Source organism: Heptranchias perlo, chromosome 8 (assembly GCF_035084215.1).
Source record: "Heptranchias perlo isolate sHepPer1 chromosome 8, sHepPer1.hap1, whole genome shotgun sequence".
NCBI classification, from domain to species: domain Eukaryota; kingdom Metazoa; phylum Chordata; class Chondrichthyes; order Hexanchiformes; family Hexanchidae; genus Heptranchias; species Heptranchias perlo.
In genome coordinates this window covers 40,578,184-40,599,782 of record NC_090332.1, presented here as the reverse complement: position 1 = coordinate 40,599,782, position 21,599 = coordinate 40,578,184, and the positions used below count along the sequence as shown (strand labels likewise).

The following is a 21,599-nucleotide window of genomic DNA, read 5'->3' as shown; positions in this document are numbered from 1 at the left end:
CGGTGATGTGGTAGACGGAGTGTAGGGGAATGAGTAAGCGTACTCACTTCGGCTGACCTACTTAGGTCATTGAAGCGCCTCCTGCACTGTATGCAGGTGCGTGATATGTTGGTGGTGCAGGTGACCTCCTCTGCCACCTCGAGCCAGGCCTCCGTGTTGGCAGAGGCAGGCCACTTCCTCCCGTCCGCCAGGGAGAAGATCTGTCCTCCCCCCTCCTCCTCACCCCATCTAGTAAGACCTGGAGTGAGGCATCATTAAACCTGGGAGCAGCCTTTTCCCTGGGCTGCTCAGTGCTGTAATTTTGCCTATTTTCTGCAGCAGTCAGTGAAGGACTGCCCCTTTAAATAGGGCTCCTCCAGCTGACAGCCTATGATGCGGCTGCGCAGCTTTCCAGCGTGAAACCCGGAAGCCAAGGCAAGTGCCTTCAATTAGGCTGTGATCACATGCAGAGCACCCCGAATTCACTGGGTGAGTTACCAACGCGCCCAGTCGACCCCCTGCTGCTAATCCACCTCCCTCCTAAAATCGAGCCCACTACCTCCATAAGCATGAGCTCACCTTCTCTATCATAACCTTTTGAAGGTAAGCTAGTTTATACTTTTAAAATGCAGACAACATGTTGTTGCTGCTGCAAAATCATTGATCACTTGGGGGGTGGGGAAAAGAGAGAGAGAGAGAGAGAGAGATCTCTGTGATCTACTACCCCTTAAGTCTGTATGTAGACAATATATCTTACGTGACTTAATTAACCCATTATAGCTAATTCACCAATATTGTTTCGAGATAAAGACGACTACTTTTATTAGATCTACCTTAAATATTCTCTCGGGTACAGCAGTGCTGGACACTCCCGTAAACAGTCTGAACATCTTACATTCAGAAAAGTGCCCATACTGCCTAATATTTAGTTATACAATACTGTATCCTGGGCTTCTCCAACCTTTCTGAAAGTGGAATGACAGTGAGGCAAGTACAGGTCATGAAACTGCTTTATTTTATGACAGAAAGTGAACATACAGAGTGTCAGATGTAATTAAATATCTCCTTGACTCAACTAACTACAGAATCCTCCTCAAGAACACAAGAAATAATATAAATATGCCATGCTATCCCTATTGGGGGCTTACTTAATGTTTCCTCGCAAGCCTTCTGATCCTGACTAGCTCTGGGTTTGAAAATGAGTTTCCTCTCACTAGGGCAGGCTTCCTCCTCAAACCTGGCTGGTTGGCTGGATGACTGGCTGCCCATGTGTCTCTTCGTCCTTTTCTCTCTGTATTCATAGGAAGTGGAATGGCTGTCCCTCTGACTGCCTCTCCATTCAGTGATTCACCAGTACACCTGCCAATAAAACCAGCTGCTTCTCCTACCCCTTGTGATGTGGGTCTCAAAAAAACCATCTCCTACTATTCTCAAATAAATAGGGGCTATCCTGGCTTAATGAGCCTGGAATGAGACAAACGACTTTCATTGTCTTTGTTTAAAGTAGCCATGATGTGGAGATGCCGGTGATGGACTGGGGTGGACAAACGTAAGGAATCTTACAACACCAGGTTATAGTCCAACAGTTTTATTTGAAAATCACAAGCTTTCGGAGCTTACCTCCTTCGTCAGGTGAGTGAGTGAAGGGTTCTAAAATCGTATCGCATATATTAGGCTGGTAGACAATCACAGCAATCAAAAGGTGTCGTTGGTGTTCAGACAGGTTAGCCACGGAAAACATTACATCCCAGTATACTGAATACACAATGGGTCAGATTACACAGACAGAGAGAGAGAGAAAGAGACCCGAAAGGCAGAGAGAGAGAGAGAGAATGTCCAGTTGTATTAAAAACAGAACTTTTTTTTCCCGCTGGTGGGGTTACGTGTAGCGTGACATGAACCCAAGATCCCGGTTGAGGCTGTCCTCATGGGGTGTGGAACTTGGCTATCAATTTCTGCCCGACGATTTTGCGTTGTCGTGTGTCTCGAAGGCCGCCTTGGAGAACGCTTACCCGAAGATCGGTGGCTGAATGTCCTTGACTGCTGAAGTGTTCCCCGACTGGGAGGGAACCCTCCTGTCTGGCAATTGTTGCGTGGTGTCCATTCATCCGTTGTCGCAATGTCTGCATGGTCTCGCCAATGTACCATGCTCCGGGGCATCCTTTCCTGCAACGTATGAGGTAGACGTCGTTGGCCGAGTCACAGGAGTATGAACCATGTACCTGGTGGGTGGTGTCCTCTCGTGTGATGGTAGTATCTGTGTCGATGATCTGGCATGTCTTGCAGAGTTTGCCGTGGCAGGGTTGTGTGGTGTCGTGGACGCTGTTCTCCTGAAAGCTGGGTAATTTGCTGCGAACGATGGTCTGTTTGAGGTTGGGTGGCTGTTTGAAGGCGAGTAGTGGAGGCGTGGGGTTGGCCTTCGCGAGGTGTTCGTCGTCATCGATGACATGTTGAAGGCTGCAGAGAACATGGCGTAGTTTCTCCGCTCCAGGGAAGTACTGGACGACGAAGGGTACTCTGTTGGTTGCGTCCTATGTAAGTCTTGAGGAGGTCTATGCGATTTTTCGCTGTGGCCCGTCGGAACTGTCAATTGACGAGTTGAGCGTCATATCCAGTTCTTACGAGGGCGTCTTTCAGCGTCTGTAGGTGTCCATCGTGTTCCTCCTCGTCTGAGAAGATCCTGTGTATTCGCAGGGCCTGTCCATAGGGGATGGCCTCTTTGACGTGGTTAGGGTGGAAGCTGGAAAAGTGGAGCATCGTGAGGTTGTCCGTGGGCTTGCGGTAGAGTGAGGTGCTGACGTGCCAGTCTTTGATGGAGATTTGTGTGTCCAAGAAAGAAACCGATTCTGAGGAGTAGTCCATGGTGAGTTTGATGGTGGGATGGAACTTGTTGATGTTATCGTGTAGTCTCTTCAGTGATTCTTCGCCGTGGGTCCATAGGAAGAAAATGTCGTCTATGTATCTGGTGTATAGCGTTGGTTAGAGGTCCTGTGCAGTGAGGAAGTAGTGCTCGAACTTGTGTATGAAAATGTTGGCATATTGGGGTGCGAATTTGGTCCCCATGGCTGTTCCGTGTGTTTGGGTAAAGAACTGGTTATCGAAGGTGAAGACATTGTGATCCAGGATGAAGCGGATGAGTTGTAGGATGGCGTCTGGAGTACTGATGCTGCTGCAGCGATGCAGTCATCATGGGGGATACTGGTGTAGAGTGCTGAGACGTCCATCATGGTGAGAAGCGTTCCTGGTTCAACTGGTCCGTGGGTGCTGAGTTTTTAAGGAAGTCTGTAGTGTCGCGATAGAAGCTGGGGGTTCCCTGTACGATGGGTATCAGGATGCCCACGATGTATCCAGAGAGGTTCTCACACAGGGTTCCGTTGCCTGATACGATAGGACGTCCGGGTGTGCTGGCTTTGTGTATCTTTGGGAGGCAGTAGGAGTCTCCCACGCGGGGAGTACATGGGATGAGAGCACGTAGGATGCTTTGAAGGTCTGGATCGAAGGTCTTGATCAGTTTGTTGAGCTTGTGGGTATGTTCTTTGGTCGGATCTGCGGGTAACCGTCTGTAGTGTTCCTGGTTGTCCAGTTGTCGGTATGCTTCTTTGCAATAGGCCGTTCTGTTCTGTATGACAATGGCTCCTCCTTTGTCCGCTGGTTTGATGACTATGTTGCGGTTGGTCTTGAGAGCGTCGACGGCGTTGCGTTGTGCTCGGGTGACATTCTGGACTGTCTTGTGAGTGCGGCTGATGAATCTGGCGTTGACGCATCTCCTGACAGCTTGAGCATACATGTCAAGCTTAGGGCAGCAACCCTCCGGAGGAGTCCAGTTTGACTCTTTCTTCTTTGGTTGCTGTACCGCGGATCCCTCTGTCTGCTGTTCCGGATTGATGATTGTCTCATTGGGTTCGCAGCCTTCAACATGTCATCGATGACGATGAACACCTCGCTAAGGCCATCCCCACGCCTCCACTACTCGCCTTCAAACAGCACACCCAACCTCAAACAGACAATCGTTCACAGCAAATTACCCAGCTTTCAGGAGAACAGCGTCCACGACACCACACAACCCTGCCACGGCAACCTCTGCAAGACATGCCAGATCATCGACACAGATACTACCATCACACGAGAGGACACCACCCACCAGGTACATGGTTCATACTCCTGTGACTCGGCCAACGACGTCTACCTCATACGTTGCAGGAAAGGATGCCCCGGAGCATGGTACATTGGCGAGACCATGCAGACATTGCGACAACGGATGAACGGACACCGCGCAACAATCGCCAGACAGGAGGGTTCCCTCCCAGTCGGGGAACACTTCAGCAGTCAAGGACATTCAGCCACCGATCCTCAGGTAAGCGTTCTCCAAGGCGGCCTTCGAGACACACGACAACACAAAATTGTCGAGCAGAAATTGATAGCCAAGTTCCACACCCATGAGGACGGCCTCAACCGGGATCTTGGGTTCATGTCACGCTACACGTAACCCCACCAGCGGGAAAAAAGTTCTGTTTTTAATACAACTGGACATTCTCTCTCTCTCTCTCTCTCTCTCTGCCTTTCGGGTCTCTTTCTCTCTCTCTGTCTGTGTAATCTGACCCATTGTGTATTCAGTATACTGGGATGTAATGTTTTCCGTGGCTAACCTGTCTGAACACCAACGACACCTTTGATTGTCTCCCAGCCTAATATATGCGATAAGATTTTAGAACCCTTCACTCGCTCGACGAAGGAGGTAAGCTCCGAAAGCTTGTGATTTTCAAATAAAACTGTTGGACTATAACCTGGTGTTGTAAGATTCCTTACATTTGTTTAATGTAAGGAATCTTACAACACCAGGTTATAGTCCAACAGTTTTATTTGAAAATCACAAGCTTTCGGAGGCTTTCTCCTTCGTCAGGTGAAGTATGGGATTCCTTGAAGGTTGCCGTATTTATAGTCAGAGAACAATGCCTGGTGATTACAGATAATCTTTCCAACTGCCCGTTGTCAAGGCAATCAAAGTGTTCAGACAGCAAGACATCACATACAGGACCACCGAATATACAAACGGCCAGAACAAAAGACAAAGAGAGAGAGAGAGAAACATCCAAAAGGAAGAGAAAGAGAATGACCCGTTGTATTAAAAACAGATAACTCTTTCTTCGCTGGTGGGGTTACATGTAGCGTGACATGAACCCAAGATCCAGGTTGAGGCTGTCCTCATGGGTGCGGAACTTGGCTATCAATTTCTGCTCGACGATTTTGCGTTGTCGTGTGTCTCGAAGGCCGCCTTGGAGAACGCTTACCCGAAGATCGGTTGCTGAATGTCCTTGACTGCTGAAGTATTGTAAGATTCCTTACATTTGTCAACCCCAGTCCATCACCGGCATCTCCACATCATGGCTACTATCGACACCGCAAACTGCCGGCTCAGTGGAGAGGATCTCCAAGAAGATCGCGCATATAGACACAGACATCAAGTTTTACAGAGCTGCAAGAAAGCAGACAAGATCCCGAAAGGACGACAGATCACGAACCCACTCAAGTTGACATAACTCAGATTACGCTGAGAGACTCTGCGCCGTCGTACCTCTCGCACACTCCGCAACCATCTCATACACCAACTCTACAGCAGACGCCGCAACCTCGAAACCAAGATAGAGTCCATACTCTCAACCTGTACTCGGGACACAGCAGACCAGCTACGAGACACCGCCAAACAGACGAGGCAACGGAACTATGCTGCCTACATGAAAACAAAGAGCAGGAAGCTGGAGAAACTCGGCGTCACCACTAGCATCAACCAAACCTCCCCCGCTATCACGGTTGCAACCACAGGGAAGTCTATCGTCAATTTGTCCGACCACACCTTTCAACCAGACGAAATCGAAGTTCTCAGCCGAGGGCTCAATTTCTGCCTCACCACCAAAATGGACCCCATTGGTCTCGCGGCGGACACAGAGGAATTAATCAGGAGAATGAGGCTCCGGGAATTCTTCCACAAATCCCAAGATTTCAGCAGCGAACCCAATGAGACAATCAACGATCCGGAACAGCAGACAGAGGGATCCGCGGTACAGCAACCAAAGAAGATTGAGTCAAACTGGACTCCTCCGGAGGGTCGCTGCCCTCAGCTTGACATGTATGACCAAGCTGTCAGGAAATGAGTCAACGCCAGATTCATCAGCCGCACTCACAAGACAGTCCAGAATGTCACCCGAGCACAACGCAACGCCATCAACGCTCTCAAGACCAACCGCAACATAGTCATCAAACCAGCGGACAAAGGAGGAGCCATCGTCATACAGAACGGAACGGACTATTGCAAAGAAGCATACCAACAACTGGACAACCAGGAACACTACAGACGGTTACCCGCAGATCCGACCAAAGAACACACCCACCAGCTCAACAAACTGATCAAGACCTTCGATCCAGACCTTCAAAGCATCCTACGCACTCTCATCCCACGTACTCCCCGCGTGGGAGACTTCTACTGCCTCCCAAAGACACACAAAGCCAACACACCCGGACATCCTATCGTATCAGGCAACGGAACCCTGTGTGAGAACCTCTCTGGATACGTCGAGGGCATCCTGAAACCCATCGTACAGGGAACCCCAAGCTTCTGTCGTGACACTACAGACTTCCTACAAATACTCAGCACCCACGGACCAGTTGAACCAGGAACACTTCTCACCACGATGGACGTCTTGACACTCTACACCAGTATCCCCCACGATGACGGCATCGCTGCGACAGCATCAATACTCAACACCAACAACAGCCAATCTCCAGACGCCATCCTACAACTCATCCACTTCATCCTGGATCACAATGTCTTCACCTTCGATAACCAGTTCTTTACCCAAACACATGGAACAGCCATGGGGACCAAATTCACACCCCAATACGCCAACATTTTCATGCACAAGTTCGAGCACTACTTCTTCACTGCACAGGACCTCCAACCAACGCTATACATCAGATACATAGACAACATTTTCTTCCTATGGACCCACAGCGAAGAATCACTGAAGAGACTACACGATAACATCAACGAGTTCCATCCCATCATCAAGCTCACCATGGACTACTCCTCAGAATCGGTTTCTTTCTTGGACACACGAATCTCCATCAAAGACGGGCACATCAGCACCTCACTCTACCGCAAACCCACGGACAACCTCACGATGCTCCACTTTTCCAGCTTCCACCCTAACCACGTCAAAGAGGCCATTCCCTATGGACAGGCCCTGCGAACACACAGGATCTGCTCAGACGAGGAGGAACACGATGGACACCTACAGACGCTGAAAGACACCCTCGTAAGAACGGGATATGACGCTCGACTCGTCGATCGACAGTTCCGACGGGCCACAGCGAAAAATCGCATAGACCTCCTCAGAAGACTAACACGGGACGCAACCAACAGAGTACCCTTCGTCGTCCAGTACTTCCCCGGAGCGGAGAAACTATGCCATGTTCTCCGCAGCCTTCAACACGTCATCGATGACGACAAACACCTCGCTAAGGCCATCCCCACACCTCCACTACTCGCCTTCAAACAGCCACCCAACCTCAAACAGACCATCGTTCGCAGCAAATTACCCAGCTTTCAGGAGTACAGCGTCCACGACACCACACAACCCTGCCACGGCAACCTCTGCAAGACATGCCAGATCATCGACACAGATACCACCATCACACGAGAGGACACCACCCACCAGGTACATGGTTCATACTCCTGTGACTCGGCCAACGTTGCAGGAAAGGATGCTCCAGAGCATGGTACATTGGCGAGACCATGCATACACTGCGACAACGGATGAACGGACACCGCGCAACAATCGCCAGACAGGAAGGTTCCCTCCCAGTCGGGGAACACTTCAGCAGTCAAGGACATTCAGCCACTGATCTTTGGGTAAGCGTTCTCCAAGGCGGCCTTCGAGACACACGACAACGCAAAATCGTCGAGCAGAAATTGATAGCCAAGTTCCGCACCCATGAGGACGGCCTCAACCGGGATCTTGGGTTCATGTCACGCTACACGTAACCCCACCAGCGGAAAAAAGTTATCTGTTTTTAATACAACGGGTCATTCTCTCTCTTTCTCTTCCTTTCGGATGTTTCTCTCTCTCTCTGTCTTTTGTTCTGGCCGTTTGTATATTCGGTGGTCCTGTATGTAATGTCTTGCTGTCTGAACACTTTGATTGCCTTGACAACGGGCAGTTGGAAAGATTATCTGTAATCACCAGGCATTGTTCTCGGACTATAAATGCGGCAACCTTCAAGGAATCCCACACTTCACCCGACGAAGGAGAAAGCCTCCGAAAGCTTGTGATTTTCAAATAAAACTGTTGGACTATAACCTGGTGTTGTAAGATTCCTTACATTTGTCCACGCCAGTCCATCACTGACACCTCCACATCATGACATCTGTTTAAAGTAGACTGTGAGCTGCAACATTCCACAAATTGGCTCATCTAGCTTTAATACACATCCTCAATGCCCGAATACAGTGGGTTTAATAAAAACCTGCACACTTAAACATAACTAATGCCCAAATCTTTTCTGTGAAGGAGAGAAAAAAAATCATAATTCCAGGACATAGGAATAAGAGGCTCATGAACAATGCGGCCATTCCAGCTAATTGACATGGCGGGGGGGGGGGGGGGGGGGGGTGTCTTCTCATTATTTCAAGGTTGCAGTAACTCGCTTAAGTAAACGGTGTTATTGCCATCCTGTCTAGAGTTGAGATGCTATAACCCCCTTCCTCCCTGAAGAAACCCTGCGTGGCACAGATTTAACCCTTATGGGCTCATCCTGGTCGTAAACAAATATTATACAAGTTAAATAAAAAATAAGCTCAGGTAACAAAGCCAAAAAAACAATTTACCACAACAGTCAAAAGATTTGGAGTGATTCGCTTGGTTCACCTTCTTTCTTTTATTGGTACATTTTATTTACTGTTCATGCTTCATTCATCATTTTACTTATCTTAAGGTGTTTCTCATTGGAGGCTTATCTATCGGTTTCCCTCATGTTTGATTGGCACATTCTGTACCTGTGATTTGTTGCAGTTTTATTTATATAAAATTTGAGTCAATTGGCTGCAAGATAGTGCATGAGATGTAGCACCAAAAGGGTCACAGGAAGTGTGAGGGAAAATGGGCACTAAACTCTCTCTCATATATATATATATATATATATTATTGAATCCTCTATTACATTATTCACAGTAAGTCAGTGCAACGCTGCTTCATAAGGACAGAGCATAATGCCATACAAGGCTCAAAGTACTATAAAATTGAACCAGAGTCCCTTTAAGGTCATAAAGTCTAATTGCTGTTAAGTAAACATCAGGTGAGTTCATTCAGATTAGAAATACTATTCAGGCTGCAGGTCAGTTCTGTGGCTTTGTTTGTCTTTTTTTAATTATTAATAAGATCAATTAAGAAGCTGAAGACATCAGATTTTCCTAGAGAGTTTCTCTTTACATTCCAAAACATGTCCTTTTTTTCTTAAATGTCACCGAAAAATTTCAATGTGACAGAAATGTGATGAACAGGAAATGGAGATTTGAGATGAACAGGAGATGTTTGCTAGATGAAGCGCTTTTATCTTATTACTGGCAAATCTCCCATGCATTGCTTATGTCAGAGGTGGCAATGTTGAACATGATACCACATAAATTATAATGCTTCATTCTATTGAAGTCTCTAAGGCTATACAGGCTAGTGACATTAAATAAAAAGTGAGTTGATTCAAAGGAAAGTTGTTGGAGATCAAAACTATAGCTTTGTTTGTGGGGAAGTTAACAAGAGCTGCAGACATTATGGCTCCATTATTTTCCATTCTTAGATAGTTTTTCTGTAAATTGCAAATGTGCCTTTGTATTTCTGAAGTGTCACACACTAATTTACATTAGATAGTGTGTGATGTCTGAAGTGCAACAGACAAAAAGTGCATGCATTCGTAAAGTTTTCATAATAACATTAACAGATCTTCCATGGTGTGGGAATTATGCTATCTTAAAATAGGAATGTACATCATATAACATATAATGTATTATTTGGGCCACTGATTTACAGTGACTGAATAATTCAAATTCCCTTTTAATTACATGGGATTCTGGTATTTTGGAATGTTGCTTTGGAAACGAAAGGGTGGATTTTCCTCCACCGCAAATCGCTCCCAGATTAGGTGGGATTGCAGCAGAAATAACACGGAAAAAATCAGGCAGTGAGGCCTATCACCACCTTCTCACCCCAACTTTAATTTTCCTCCTCCAGCCGGGACCGCCGCTGGATGCCCCTTAACTGCCCACACATGCAAATTCTGGGGGAAGGTGGAGTTCAGCTACCTCCCATCTACCCTTCTTACTGCAAAGTAGTGATTTAGTATCTCCACCATTTCTTCATCTTCCATGAAAGGATTTCTCCTTTAGTTTCTAATTGCTCATTCCGTTTCTTTAACTATTCTTTTACTTTTTATATGTTTGCAAAATTCTTTACTATTTCTCTTTGTTAGCTGCCAGTCTTTCTTTATATCCCATTTTAGCCTTTCTTCCATTTGCATCTACAGTTCATTATCAGAACGTAATACAGTAATTATATATTCCAACATTGGTGTTATACTATACAATCTTGATGTGCATGTTAGAGTTTATGCATCATTCTTGCACAGTACTTCTTTTTTCAAACCATTTATTCTGTCTCCATTTTTCTCCAAATTATTCACACAGAGAAAAGTAGCCAGGAACAATCCGACTTTGTAGGAAGGCAGCCAAGCTACAGGGGGGGTAGGAGAATGTAGCAGAATGCACTGCAAACCTAACATAATTATAATGGCCTGGAAAACACAGGATGAGTTACTTCCATCATCTCAGAATCTTACAGCACAGGAGGCAGCCATTCGGCCAATCATGTCTGTGCTGGCTCTTTGAAAGAGCTGTCCAATTTAGACCCACACCCCAGCTTTTTCCTCCATAACCCTGAAAATTAGTCCTCTTCAAGTACGTATGAAATTTGATTTCACCACCCTTTCAGGTAGTGCGTTCCAGATCTTAACAACCCTCTAAAGAAAATTCTCTTCATTTTCCTTCTAGTTTGTTTGTGAATTATTTTAAATCTATGACCTCTGGTTACCAACCCACTTGCCAGAGGAAACAATTTCTCCCTACTTGCTCTATCATAATTTTGAATACCTGTATTAGGTCTCCCCTTAACCTTCACTGCTCTAAAGGAGAACAACCCCAGATTCTCCAATCTCTCCACATAACTGAAGTCCCTCATCCCTTGTATTATCCTGGTAAACCTCCTCTGTACCCTTTCTAAGACATTGACATCCTTCCTAAAATGTGGTGCCCAAAATTGTATACAATATTCCAGCGGAGACCTAACTAGTGGTGTGTAAAGGTTTAGCATGACTTCCTTGTATTCAATGTTTCCCTATTTACAAAGCCAAGTATCCCATATGCTTTCTTAACCACCTTATCAACATGCCCTGCCATCTTCAAGCATTTGTGAATATGCACCCCCCAGGTCCCCCTGCTCTTGCACCCCCCTCAAAATGGTACCATTTAGATTATACTATCTCTCCATGTTGTTCCTCCCAAAGTGCATCACTTCACACTTATCTGCATTAAATTGGATCTGCCATGTGTCTGCCCATTTAACCAGTCTGTATGTCCTCCTGAAGTCTGCTACTGTCCAGCTCACTATTTACTACGTTGCCAAGTTTTGTATCATCGGCAAACTTTAAAATTTAACTCCCTATACCCACGTCCAGGTCATTTATACATAAACAAGAAAAACAATGGTCCTAATACCGACCCCTGGGGAACCCCACTGCATACTTCTCTCTAGTCAGAAAAACATCCGTTCACCACAACTCCCTGCCTCCTATCCCTTAGCCAACTACGTACCCAAGTTACCACCATCCCTTTAATATCATGTGCTTCTATTTTCCAAATAAGTCTGTTATATGGTACTTTAGCAAATGCCTTTTGAAAGTCCATTTATACACATCTACTGCACTACCTTCATCAACCCTCTCTGTTACTTCATCAAAGAACTCAATCAGGTTAGTCAGACACGATTTGCCTTTAACAAAACCATGCTGGGTGTCCCTGCTTCTCCAAGTGAGAATTAAATTTGTCCTTGACAATGGTCTCTAGTAGTTTTCTCACCACTGATGTTAGACTGGTTGGTCTGTAGTTACCAGGTTTATCTTTCTCCCTCTCCAAGGCAGAGTTATTTCCTAAGCTTTTAGCTCCCAAATAAAACTCCTCATCACTCACTAGAACCGACTTACCTTGACAGCATACTTTTTGAAACTGATGCAACATTTTCAAATTAGTACTTTTTTAAAAAAAAATCTGGAATACAGGACCATTAAAAAAAATTAAAATTTGCAGTTTTTGCTTAGGACAATCACAGCAGGGCTTGAATTTAAGCGAAGCCAGTGAATAAATGCAGTTAAATTGCACATACTGGATTTGGAGCAGTACGAGTAGACAGCATGAAATAATGGGCTAGATTGTCTGCCCATTCAGAGTGAATGGGCTGAAAATGTAGCCCCATACCTCACACAACTTTACGCTTTAATCGGCAAAGTAGAGTTTTGCGCCTGCATACTTTTCTAACATTATCAGCTCTTGTCTCACATTAAAAATTAGTGATAAACTTTCAGCAGAACACCGAAACATTTCAAATTTGGCTTAACTTTTTGTAATTATACTGCAAAGCTGAAACAGGGCGAGATCACATCTTATACATGATTTCAAAGTGCTGCAGAAAATCTGAATTGCTCCTGGTTTGGCACTGAAAACAAAGTTATATGCACTTCTTAGGTCAGCATAATATGAAAATCACATTGCACTATCAATGAATATTCATATTAACCTGAATAACAGCTCTTACAATGTAGTTTCAGCTCTTGTCTAAAATATACCTTAATGCTGCAGCATGTATTTACTTCTTACAAACATTAAGTCCATAGATACGAGATTACATGCAAGAGATTTAGAACAGAGAGTAAGAGAAACTTCTTTAGAGTTGTGAAGCTGTAGAATTCATTTCCAGGGTTAGTGGTCAAGGCAGAAACTGTCAGTATTCAAGATTAGATTGGATAGGTGGAAGAAGGAAAAAGGATTACAGGAACAGGGCAGATAAATGTGCTGATTATTTTCTCACGTGGAGCACAAACGCCGACAGAGATAGACTGAATAGCTTGTTTCCAGTTGTAACTTCTATGTATTACTATGCATACTATGCTATGTAGAAAGTTTTTGAATGCTAATTCTGACCTCTACGCTTGCCAGTTGCATGTGATGCAGGAACCAAGACCTCCAGTCAACTACTTTTGAAAAAAAAAACATTTAATAAAACACAGGATCAATTGAAATAATCTTTATTGCTATGTTGGATCTTCAATCAAGGAAAATCTACTTCTAATGTCCATATAAACCAATAAGGTAAATTCATACTCAGCAACAGCCACTTCAGCAATGTGAACTTCTGTAAATTGGATTTTTTTCTGCTTTTCATATCAATTTCAATCTCTCATTGGATCAATGAGTATATTATTGCACAACTCTGCTTACAAACTGATAATATTCTTTCTCCCAACTCCCCCCACCCCCGCCAAATTTTGGGATTTACCACATTTGGGTTGTGCATTGGCCAGCAATGCAATCTGCTCTCAGGCCCTTGCCAATATTGTTCTTAAACTGGTTGCTTAGCAGATTCACAAGAGAAACCTAAGTAATTTCTACATTGAATTTTTCTTCCATCTCTTAGGGGAAAAGACCCTGGCCTATAAATTGGGCCACGTATCACCTGTTTGTCGGGTAGTAGCCAGCCTACTAGGGCCCCAACATGGTGGGCAGGAAGCGCATGCACATTTCCAACTGAAAGTGTGCCACCCACCATATTGGGAAAGGACAAGAAATCGTCGTCCAGCTCATGAAACTGGCGTTAGGCTCCTAATTTGCATCAGCAAAGGGCCTAACGCCCGTTTAAGACCCCCACTACAAGATGGGTTTGCCCTGAGGCAGCCAACACCAGCCTCAGCTGCCCTCAGGAAAAAACAGACCTTGGGACCACCTGCTACCAATATAAGTTTTTGAAATATCAAATTTCTGAATGTGGAGTTGAGAAGAGCAAGAATGCTCCTCCCGACCCCACATTTAAAGAACATGGGCCACTGCAATTACCCCCACAACCCCCAACATTGCCGCTGCTCCCTAATCCATCTGATCTCCGATCCCCAATGCTCCCAACCCGACCTCACTTACCCAAGGGCCGTTGTAAAACTAGCAGCGGCCCAATCTTCGTTGACTCTTCGTGCTTCGCCAGCTTGATGGAAATAAGGCTCAATGCCCAATGTCAGGGGTGCCTCAGCCTCACCGTTCAGATGCGGTGATTTAACCATGTGTCCCGGTGCGCTCAAAGATGGGCGCGCCTGAATTTCTACCCCCCCAGTCTCTATTTTGCACCTCCCCCTGCAACATGAACTGATCAAATAACAGGGATTTACCATGTCAAAATTCTAAATCTAACTCTATGATGCAGCATATTACATTATGCCACGAACTACCAAAGCCCTTTGAAAAAATGTAAAATACAATCGTACCCATTTATTTGCAACTTGTTTAATTGCAATTCCCGTTTTAACACAAACATTTCTAAAGTCTCATTTTCCCCCTACCAATTATGAAAAGTTTATTTTATTGCAATTTCATTTATTACAATTCCCACTTATATGAAAGCGTGGTGCACAGGAATCCCACTTTAACAAAACTTGCCACCTTTGAACCTGATGTATTCACCTCTCAATCTGACTGGGTTCGTAGTCAAGGTCCTCAGAACCAGTTTGACTTAGTTTCCACCTGTTTGTTAGTGTTGTGCGGGTGAGGGAGGAATCAAAGTTGAATTTCCAGGTGGCTCAACAAAACAAGCATAGTGACTTGTCGCTCCGTGAGCAAGTGGATGTTTTGAACAGTTTGAAGGCATTGAGGATTCAAAAGCTGGTCGCACAGAAGCATGACGTTTCTGAATGCTAATGACCATGATTTATTATTCTATATATGAGAGTCTGAAATTATCATATATGTTTGCAAAGATCACATTTAGGAATTTATCATCTACTTGCTTTTCGATGGGCTGTGCCTATTAACGCAGTACTTCAGGAATACAGGTGCATCACAAAACTAATAACTTTACAATCATTGTTGTTGAAAGTGTCTCAGCTGAACAAACACCAAAACCTTTACTAATAGTCAAATTACGTGAGAAGAAAATATTTCAATTAGTATATGGATTGCTTTTTACTGATATATTTTCAATCTTTTAAAAGAATGCCAGGTGCACGTTTTGATTCAATTGCTACAATCAAGGATAATCAAAATTTATCTTTTATAAATGTCAAAAATATGAAGATCAGCTTTTCACTGAACTGGGCATCGTCCCAAGACAATTGCAGAATGCCAATGGTGCTGCTATGGTGACAGATTACAGTTATTCTTTTCAACTGGCAGCATTAAAGGACAACAAAAAAAAGCTTTTAACTCCTAGTGCTAAATACAGTATAAGCTGGTATCCAAAGCAATAAATGGCATCCCAAACAGCAAAAAGATAATAGTTTTGGAAATATAAGCATAGCTAAGATTTTTATGTTGCTGCATTACAGTACTGATTTGATATAATGAAATTATGACAACTATTTACCAGTAATCTTTCCTAACCACGCCATTACTTTTTCTTTAAAACAGTAGTCACAGATGTTGTAATTTAATAATGTGGAGTTCCTAATTATTGAATGTAAGAGTTAAAGGTTAATTTTAAACACTATGTCAATCACTGAGAAATTTCAAGTAGAGGTGCCATACTAACCACGAAGGATTGATACTCTATTTCAGCAGTACAATGTTTATTCTGCAACCAAGTACTATATTTAAACATAAACATAATGAGAAATTTTTTAAAGCATTATTTTAAAAATTTGGTGCTATTGCTTGGAGGACTACTATTGCTGGAGGCAGACATTGAATACATGTAAATAGAGATCATAATACATGTGCACAGTTTTACAGTACTTCCCCTTCTGCTGATCTACCACATTTGTCAATTTCAGGCAAATTTCTTAAATTCAAAATCAACAAATCAGCAATTTAGCAGGGGAATTGTCTGTGATAACTGCACTGCTATAATGAAAAATTACAGCAATATAAAAAAACAAATGAAATGAATTAAAACTAGACTTTTACAGGGGCTATTAAAAATATATATATTCCAAGAATTGAAAACAGAATACCAATTTTCAAAAAGAATGGGAAATTATTTCAAATAAGTGGGCTAATAAATGAAAGTCAGCATGGATTTGTTAAAGGGAAATCATGTTTGATTAACTTGATTGAGTTGTTTGATGAAGTAATGGAGAGGGCTGGTGAGGGTAGTGTGGTGGATGTTGTGCATATGGACTTTCAAAAGGCATTTGATAAAGTACAATATTAGAATTGTTAGCAAAATTAAAGCTCATGGGATTAAAGGGACAGTGGCAGCATGGATACAAAATTGGCTAAGGGACTGAAAGCAAAGAGTAGTGGTGAATAGTTGTTTCTCAGACTGGAAGGAAGTATACAGTGGTGTTCCCCAGGGGTCAGTAGTACTAGACCATTGCTCTTTTTGACATATATTAACAACCTGGACGTGAGTATACAAGGAATTATTTCAAAGACCGCAGATAACACAAAACTCGGGAATGTAATAAACAATGCGGAGGATAGTAACAAACTTCAGAAGGACATAGATAGACTGGTGAAATGGGCAGACACATGGCAGATGAAATTTAATGCAGAGAAGTGTGAAGTGATATATTTTGGTAGGAAGAATGAGGAGAGGCAATATAAACTAAATGGTACAATTTTAAAGGGGGTACAGGAACAGAGACAACAGGGTGTGTATGTACACAAATCTTTGAAAGTGGCAGGACAAGTTGAGAAGGCTGTTAAAAAAGCATATGGATCCTGGGCTTTATAAATGGAGGCAGAGGAAGGAAGTTATGCTAAACCTTTATAAAACACTGGTTAGCCCTCAGCTGGACTATTGTGTTCAATCCTGGGCATCACACTTTAGGAAGGATGTCAAAGCCTTTGAGGGTGCAGAGGAGATTTATTAGAATGGTACCAGGGATGAGGGACTTCAGTTATGTGTTGAAACTGATGCTGGTGTTGTTCCCCTTGTCGCGACACTACAGACTTCCTACAAAAACTCAGCACCCACGGACCAGTTGAACCAGGAACACTTCTCACCACGATGGACGTCTCGGCACTCTACACCAGTATCCCCCACGATGACGGCATCGCTGCAACAGCCTCAGTACTCAACACCAACAACAGCCAATCTCCAGACGCCATCCTACAACTCATCCGCTTCATCCTGGATCACGGGGTCTTCGCCTTCGATGGCCAGTTCTTTGCCCGGGCGCGCGGAGCAGCCATGGGGACCGAGTTCGCGCCCCAGTGCGCCAACATTTTCATGCACAAGTTCGAGCAGGACTTCTTCACTGCACAGGACCTCCAACCAACGCTATACACCAGATGCATCGACGACGTTTTCTTCCTGTGGACCCACGGCGAGGAGTCGCTGGAGAGACTGCACGATGGCATCGGCGGGTTCCGTCCCACCATCGGGCTCACCATGGACTGCTCCTCAGGGTCGGTTTCTTTCTTGGACACACAAGTCTCCTTCGAGGACGGGCGCCTCACTCTGCCGCGGGCCCACGGACGGCCTCGCGATGCTCCACTTTTCCGGCTTCCACCCCGATCACGTCGGGGAGGCCGTCCCCTATGGACAGGCCCTGCGAGTGCACGGGATCTGCTCGGACGGGGGGTGGGCGCGATGGACGCCTGCGGATGCTGAGGGACGCCCTCGTGGGAGCGGGATATGACGCTCGACTTGTCGATCGACAGTTCCGACGGGCCACAGCGAAGAATCGCATAGGCCTCCTCGGGGGACGGGCGCGGGACGCAGCCAACAGAGTACCCTTCGTCGTCCAGTACTTCCCTGGAGCGGAGAAACTACACCATGTTCTCCGCAGCCTTCAACATGTCATCGATGATGACGACGAACACCTCGCTAAGGCCATCCCCACGCCTCCACTGCTCGCCTTTAAACAGCCACCCAACCTCAAACAGACCATCGTTCGCAGCAAGTTACCCAGTTTTCAGGAGAACAGCGTCCACGACACCACACAACCCTGCCACGGCAACCTCTGCAAGACATGCCAGATCATCGACACGGATACCACCATCACACCAGGTACATGGTTCATACTCCTGTGACTCGGCCAACGTTGTTTACCTCATACGTTGCAGGAAAGGATGCCCCGGAGCATGGTACATTGGCGAGACCATGCAGACGCTGCGACAACGGATGAACGGACACCGCGCAACAATCGCCAAACAGGAGGGTTCCCTCCCAGTCGGGGAACACTTTAGCAGTCAAGGACATTCAGCCACCGATCTTCGGGTAAGCGTTCTCCAAGGCGGCCTTCGAGACACACGACAACGCAAAATCGTCGAGCAGAAGTTGATAGCCAAGTTCCGCACCCATGAGGACGGCCTCAACCGGGATCTTGGGTTCATGTCACGGTACACGTAACCCCACCAGCAAAAAGGGGGAAAAAATTATATGTTTTTAAAAATTCTCTCTCTCTCTCTGCCATTTTGAGTTTCTTTCTGCCTGCCTGTGTAATAGACACAATGTATATCTAGTGTACTGGGACGTGCTGTTCTCCATGACTGGCCTGTTTGAATAACAACGACACCTTTTGATTGGTGTGATGCTGTTCCAACATAGTATAAGATATGCGATTTGAGAACCTTTTCATTCATTCATCTGACGAAGGAGATAATCTCCGAAAGCTTGTGATTTTAAAATAAATTTGTTGGACTATAACCTGGTGTTGTAAGATTCCTTACATTTCCCCTTAGAACAGAGAAGGTTAAGAGAAGATTTGATAGAAGTGTTCAAAATCATGAATGGTTTTGACAAGAGTAAATAAGGAGAGACTGTTTCCAGTGGCAGAAAGGACGGGTAACCTGAGGACACAGATTTAAGCTGATTGGCAAAAGAAACAGAGGTGACATGAGGAAACATTTTTTTTAAACACAGTTGTTATGATCTGAACTGCACTGCCTGAAAGGGTGGTAGAAACAGATTCAATAATAACTTTCAAAAGGGAATTGGATAAATACTTGAAGGGGAAACAATTTACAGGGCCATGATTAAGAGCAGGGGAGTGGGACTAATAGGTTAGCTCTTTCAAAGAGCTGGCACGGGCACGATGGGCCGAATGGCCTCCTTTTGTGCTGTAACATTCTATGATAAGATGCATTGTTATATACACTCTCGAGGCCGTTTTTGTTCCAATTTCCACGAGAAAAGGAATAAAACCAAGCCCAGTATCCATAAAGATACATGGCGCTTAACGGGCTGCACCGGACCTAATCACTGTGTTGGATACTTGTTAAACCTAGCAACGTAAATACCAGCGGTACAGATATGGTTAGACAGATTCGGCTCAGGACAAAACCATTATGTTGCTGTCAAATACGGTACCTCCCTCCGAAATCGCTTGGTTTAGCTTTTGTTTCTATGGACATTGCGTACTACAGCAATTTCGTTCGCCTTCCGTCAGTGTTAGGAGAAATACTGTGTCGTTTCCTTAAAGATTAATTTCACCTACCTTTCCAGTACAAACGAAAACATATCAAAACAGACTGTGATTTGACTCGACAATACTTGTTAAACCCAGCAATGAAACAACAGACGAATGGAGCAAATCTACAGCGCCAGAATTTTGCATTAAATCAATGTAAAATAGAAACAAGCCTGGAAACCGGCACCTGAATTCTACTTTAAATAATCAGTTTAAAAATTACTCAAATATGAAATCCAAGCTTAAATAAAACAATTCGATGTTTTAAAAAAAATCAAATTACAGGTACAGTTATCTTGACCGTATTAGCTTACAAAAATGAATGTATAGGCTGCATATTTTATATTCCACTGTTTAATGCATAAAGGCGCCTATAAATTATCGTAAAACCTGATGCTTAAAACTAATGTCATAATTTGCTTTTGTAAGATTATAACGATCAAAAACGATGCTCTGTATGAATATTTATGTGGTACTAAAATAAATATTGCATTACTATATTAACCATTCAAATCTTTGCATCACGAATCACATTTTTAAACAGATGGTAAAACCGGGGACTATTATTTTGTAAAGTGTCACATTTCATTCCGCATGGCATACACTACCTGATAATATCATCGTTGTGACCAAGAAAAAATTTCTGTGTGTGTTCCCTGGTGTTATACACAATTCCCACTCCTGCAACGAAATAGACCACCTCCTTGGCAACCGTGTAGTATAGATTATTCCGGCACTGGTGACCTCGGTAACCATAAACCCACTCTAACCGCAGCTGGCATTTCGGTGCAGTTCTATCAGCCATTTCCTTTTCTTGCTAATATTTTTCTCCCGTCCTCCTTTCCGCCCTAGGACGACTGCTCCAAATAACGCTTTTAAGAAGAAAAAAATCTTTATTCAATTTTCTTTTAAATTACACCCGTTAACTCAAAAGTACCTCTCACAGCAACATAATAAGTACCAATGATGTCAGCTGAATGCAGCAGTGAACGGCCGGTACTGAAGGACGGAGATCAGTTGGTTAGAAGTGCTGCGCGCGCTCGTTACCAGGTGGGAAGAAGCGCTTAGTAACAACGCCACAGCGGCCGTTGACGTCGGGGGCAATACGACGTTGGCCGCGCGCAGTGTGCGTGCTCTCGTGTCAGCGCGCGCCGATGAGACGGTTTGCGCGTCGCTCAAAAATGTTTAATTTCTTTCGCGATGATGGATTATGGTTTGATTTCTGATATATTCTTTGCTGGTGATGAAAATGAAAACATTAAAAAAATTGAGAATGATGAATAAGTGAAAAAATAACTTTTACTTTTAAACAGGACCATTGAAGTCTGGTTTGCATATTAGAGATTTCCAGACAACCCAATCAAAAACTAGGTTTCTCTCTCCACAAATGGGGAGTATTTCCAATCAAAAACTAGGTTGTCTAGAACTTGCAATACGAGGGATAAATTATGAGGATGAAAACTTGGACAAAGTGCTGAAGGTATGAATCAAAAACAGCTGGAAACACGCAGCAAGTCAACTGACTGTCGATAGGTTTCAGACTCCTACCCTTCAGAACTTCTTCAGGGAATTTGAGTATTTTGTTTTATGAGGGTATGAGTTGTAGCTCGATTTGCTGGGAATTGGGGGGCCGCTTTAGGTCCCCAGAAGTTTTGGGTTGCTACATCACTGGATGATTAAAGATACTGAGATTAGAATGAAATAGAGAAAAAAAGCTTATAATAAATGTCAGATTCATCATTCAGTAGAGAATGAAGTTGAACACAAAAAGTACAGAGGAGAACTGAAAAAGGAAATAAGAGGAGCAAAAAGAGTGTCTGAAAATAGATTAGCAGGTATCATAAAGGGAACTCAAAAGTCTTTTCAAAACATATAAATAGTGGAAGGGTAGTCAAAAGAAGGGTGGGGCC

General features: G+C 44.2%; 1 protein-coding gene across 1 annotated transcript in view; it reads right to left on the bottom strand.

Annotated features, from left to right (window-relative positions):
• The window catches only part of LOC137324570 (echinoderm microtubule-associated protein-like 6), a 436,862-nt gene extending 416,131 nt beyond the window's left edge, over nt 1-20,731 (bottom strand). Inside the window, exons 1-2 of the mRNA XM_067989009.1 lie at nt 20,651-20,731; nt 20,298-20,561 (exon numbers count right to left, since the gene is read on the bottom strand). Of these exons, the coding sequence (XP_067845110.1) occupies nt 20,298-20,494 (197 nt within the window). The 5' untranslated portion in view covers nt 20,495-20,561; nt 20,651-20,731. The remainder of the gene's footprint in view (nt 1-20,297; nt 20,562-20,650) is intronic.
• Nucleotides 20,732-21,599: the final 868 nt, after the last annotated feature.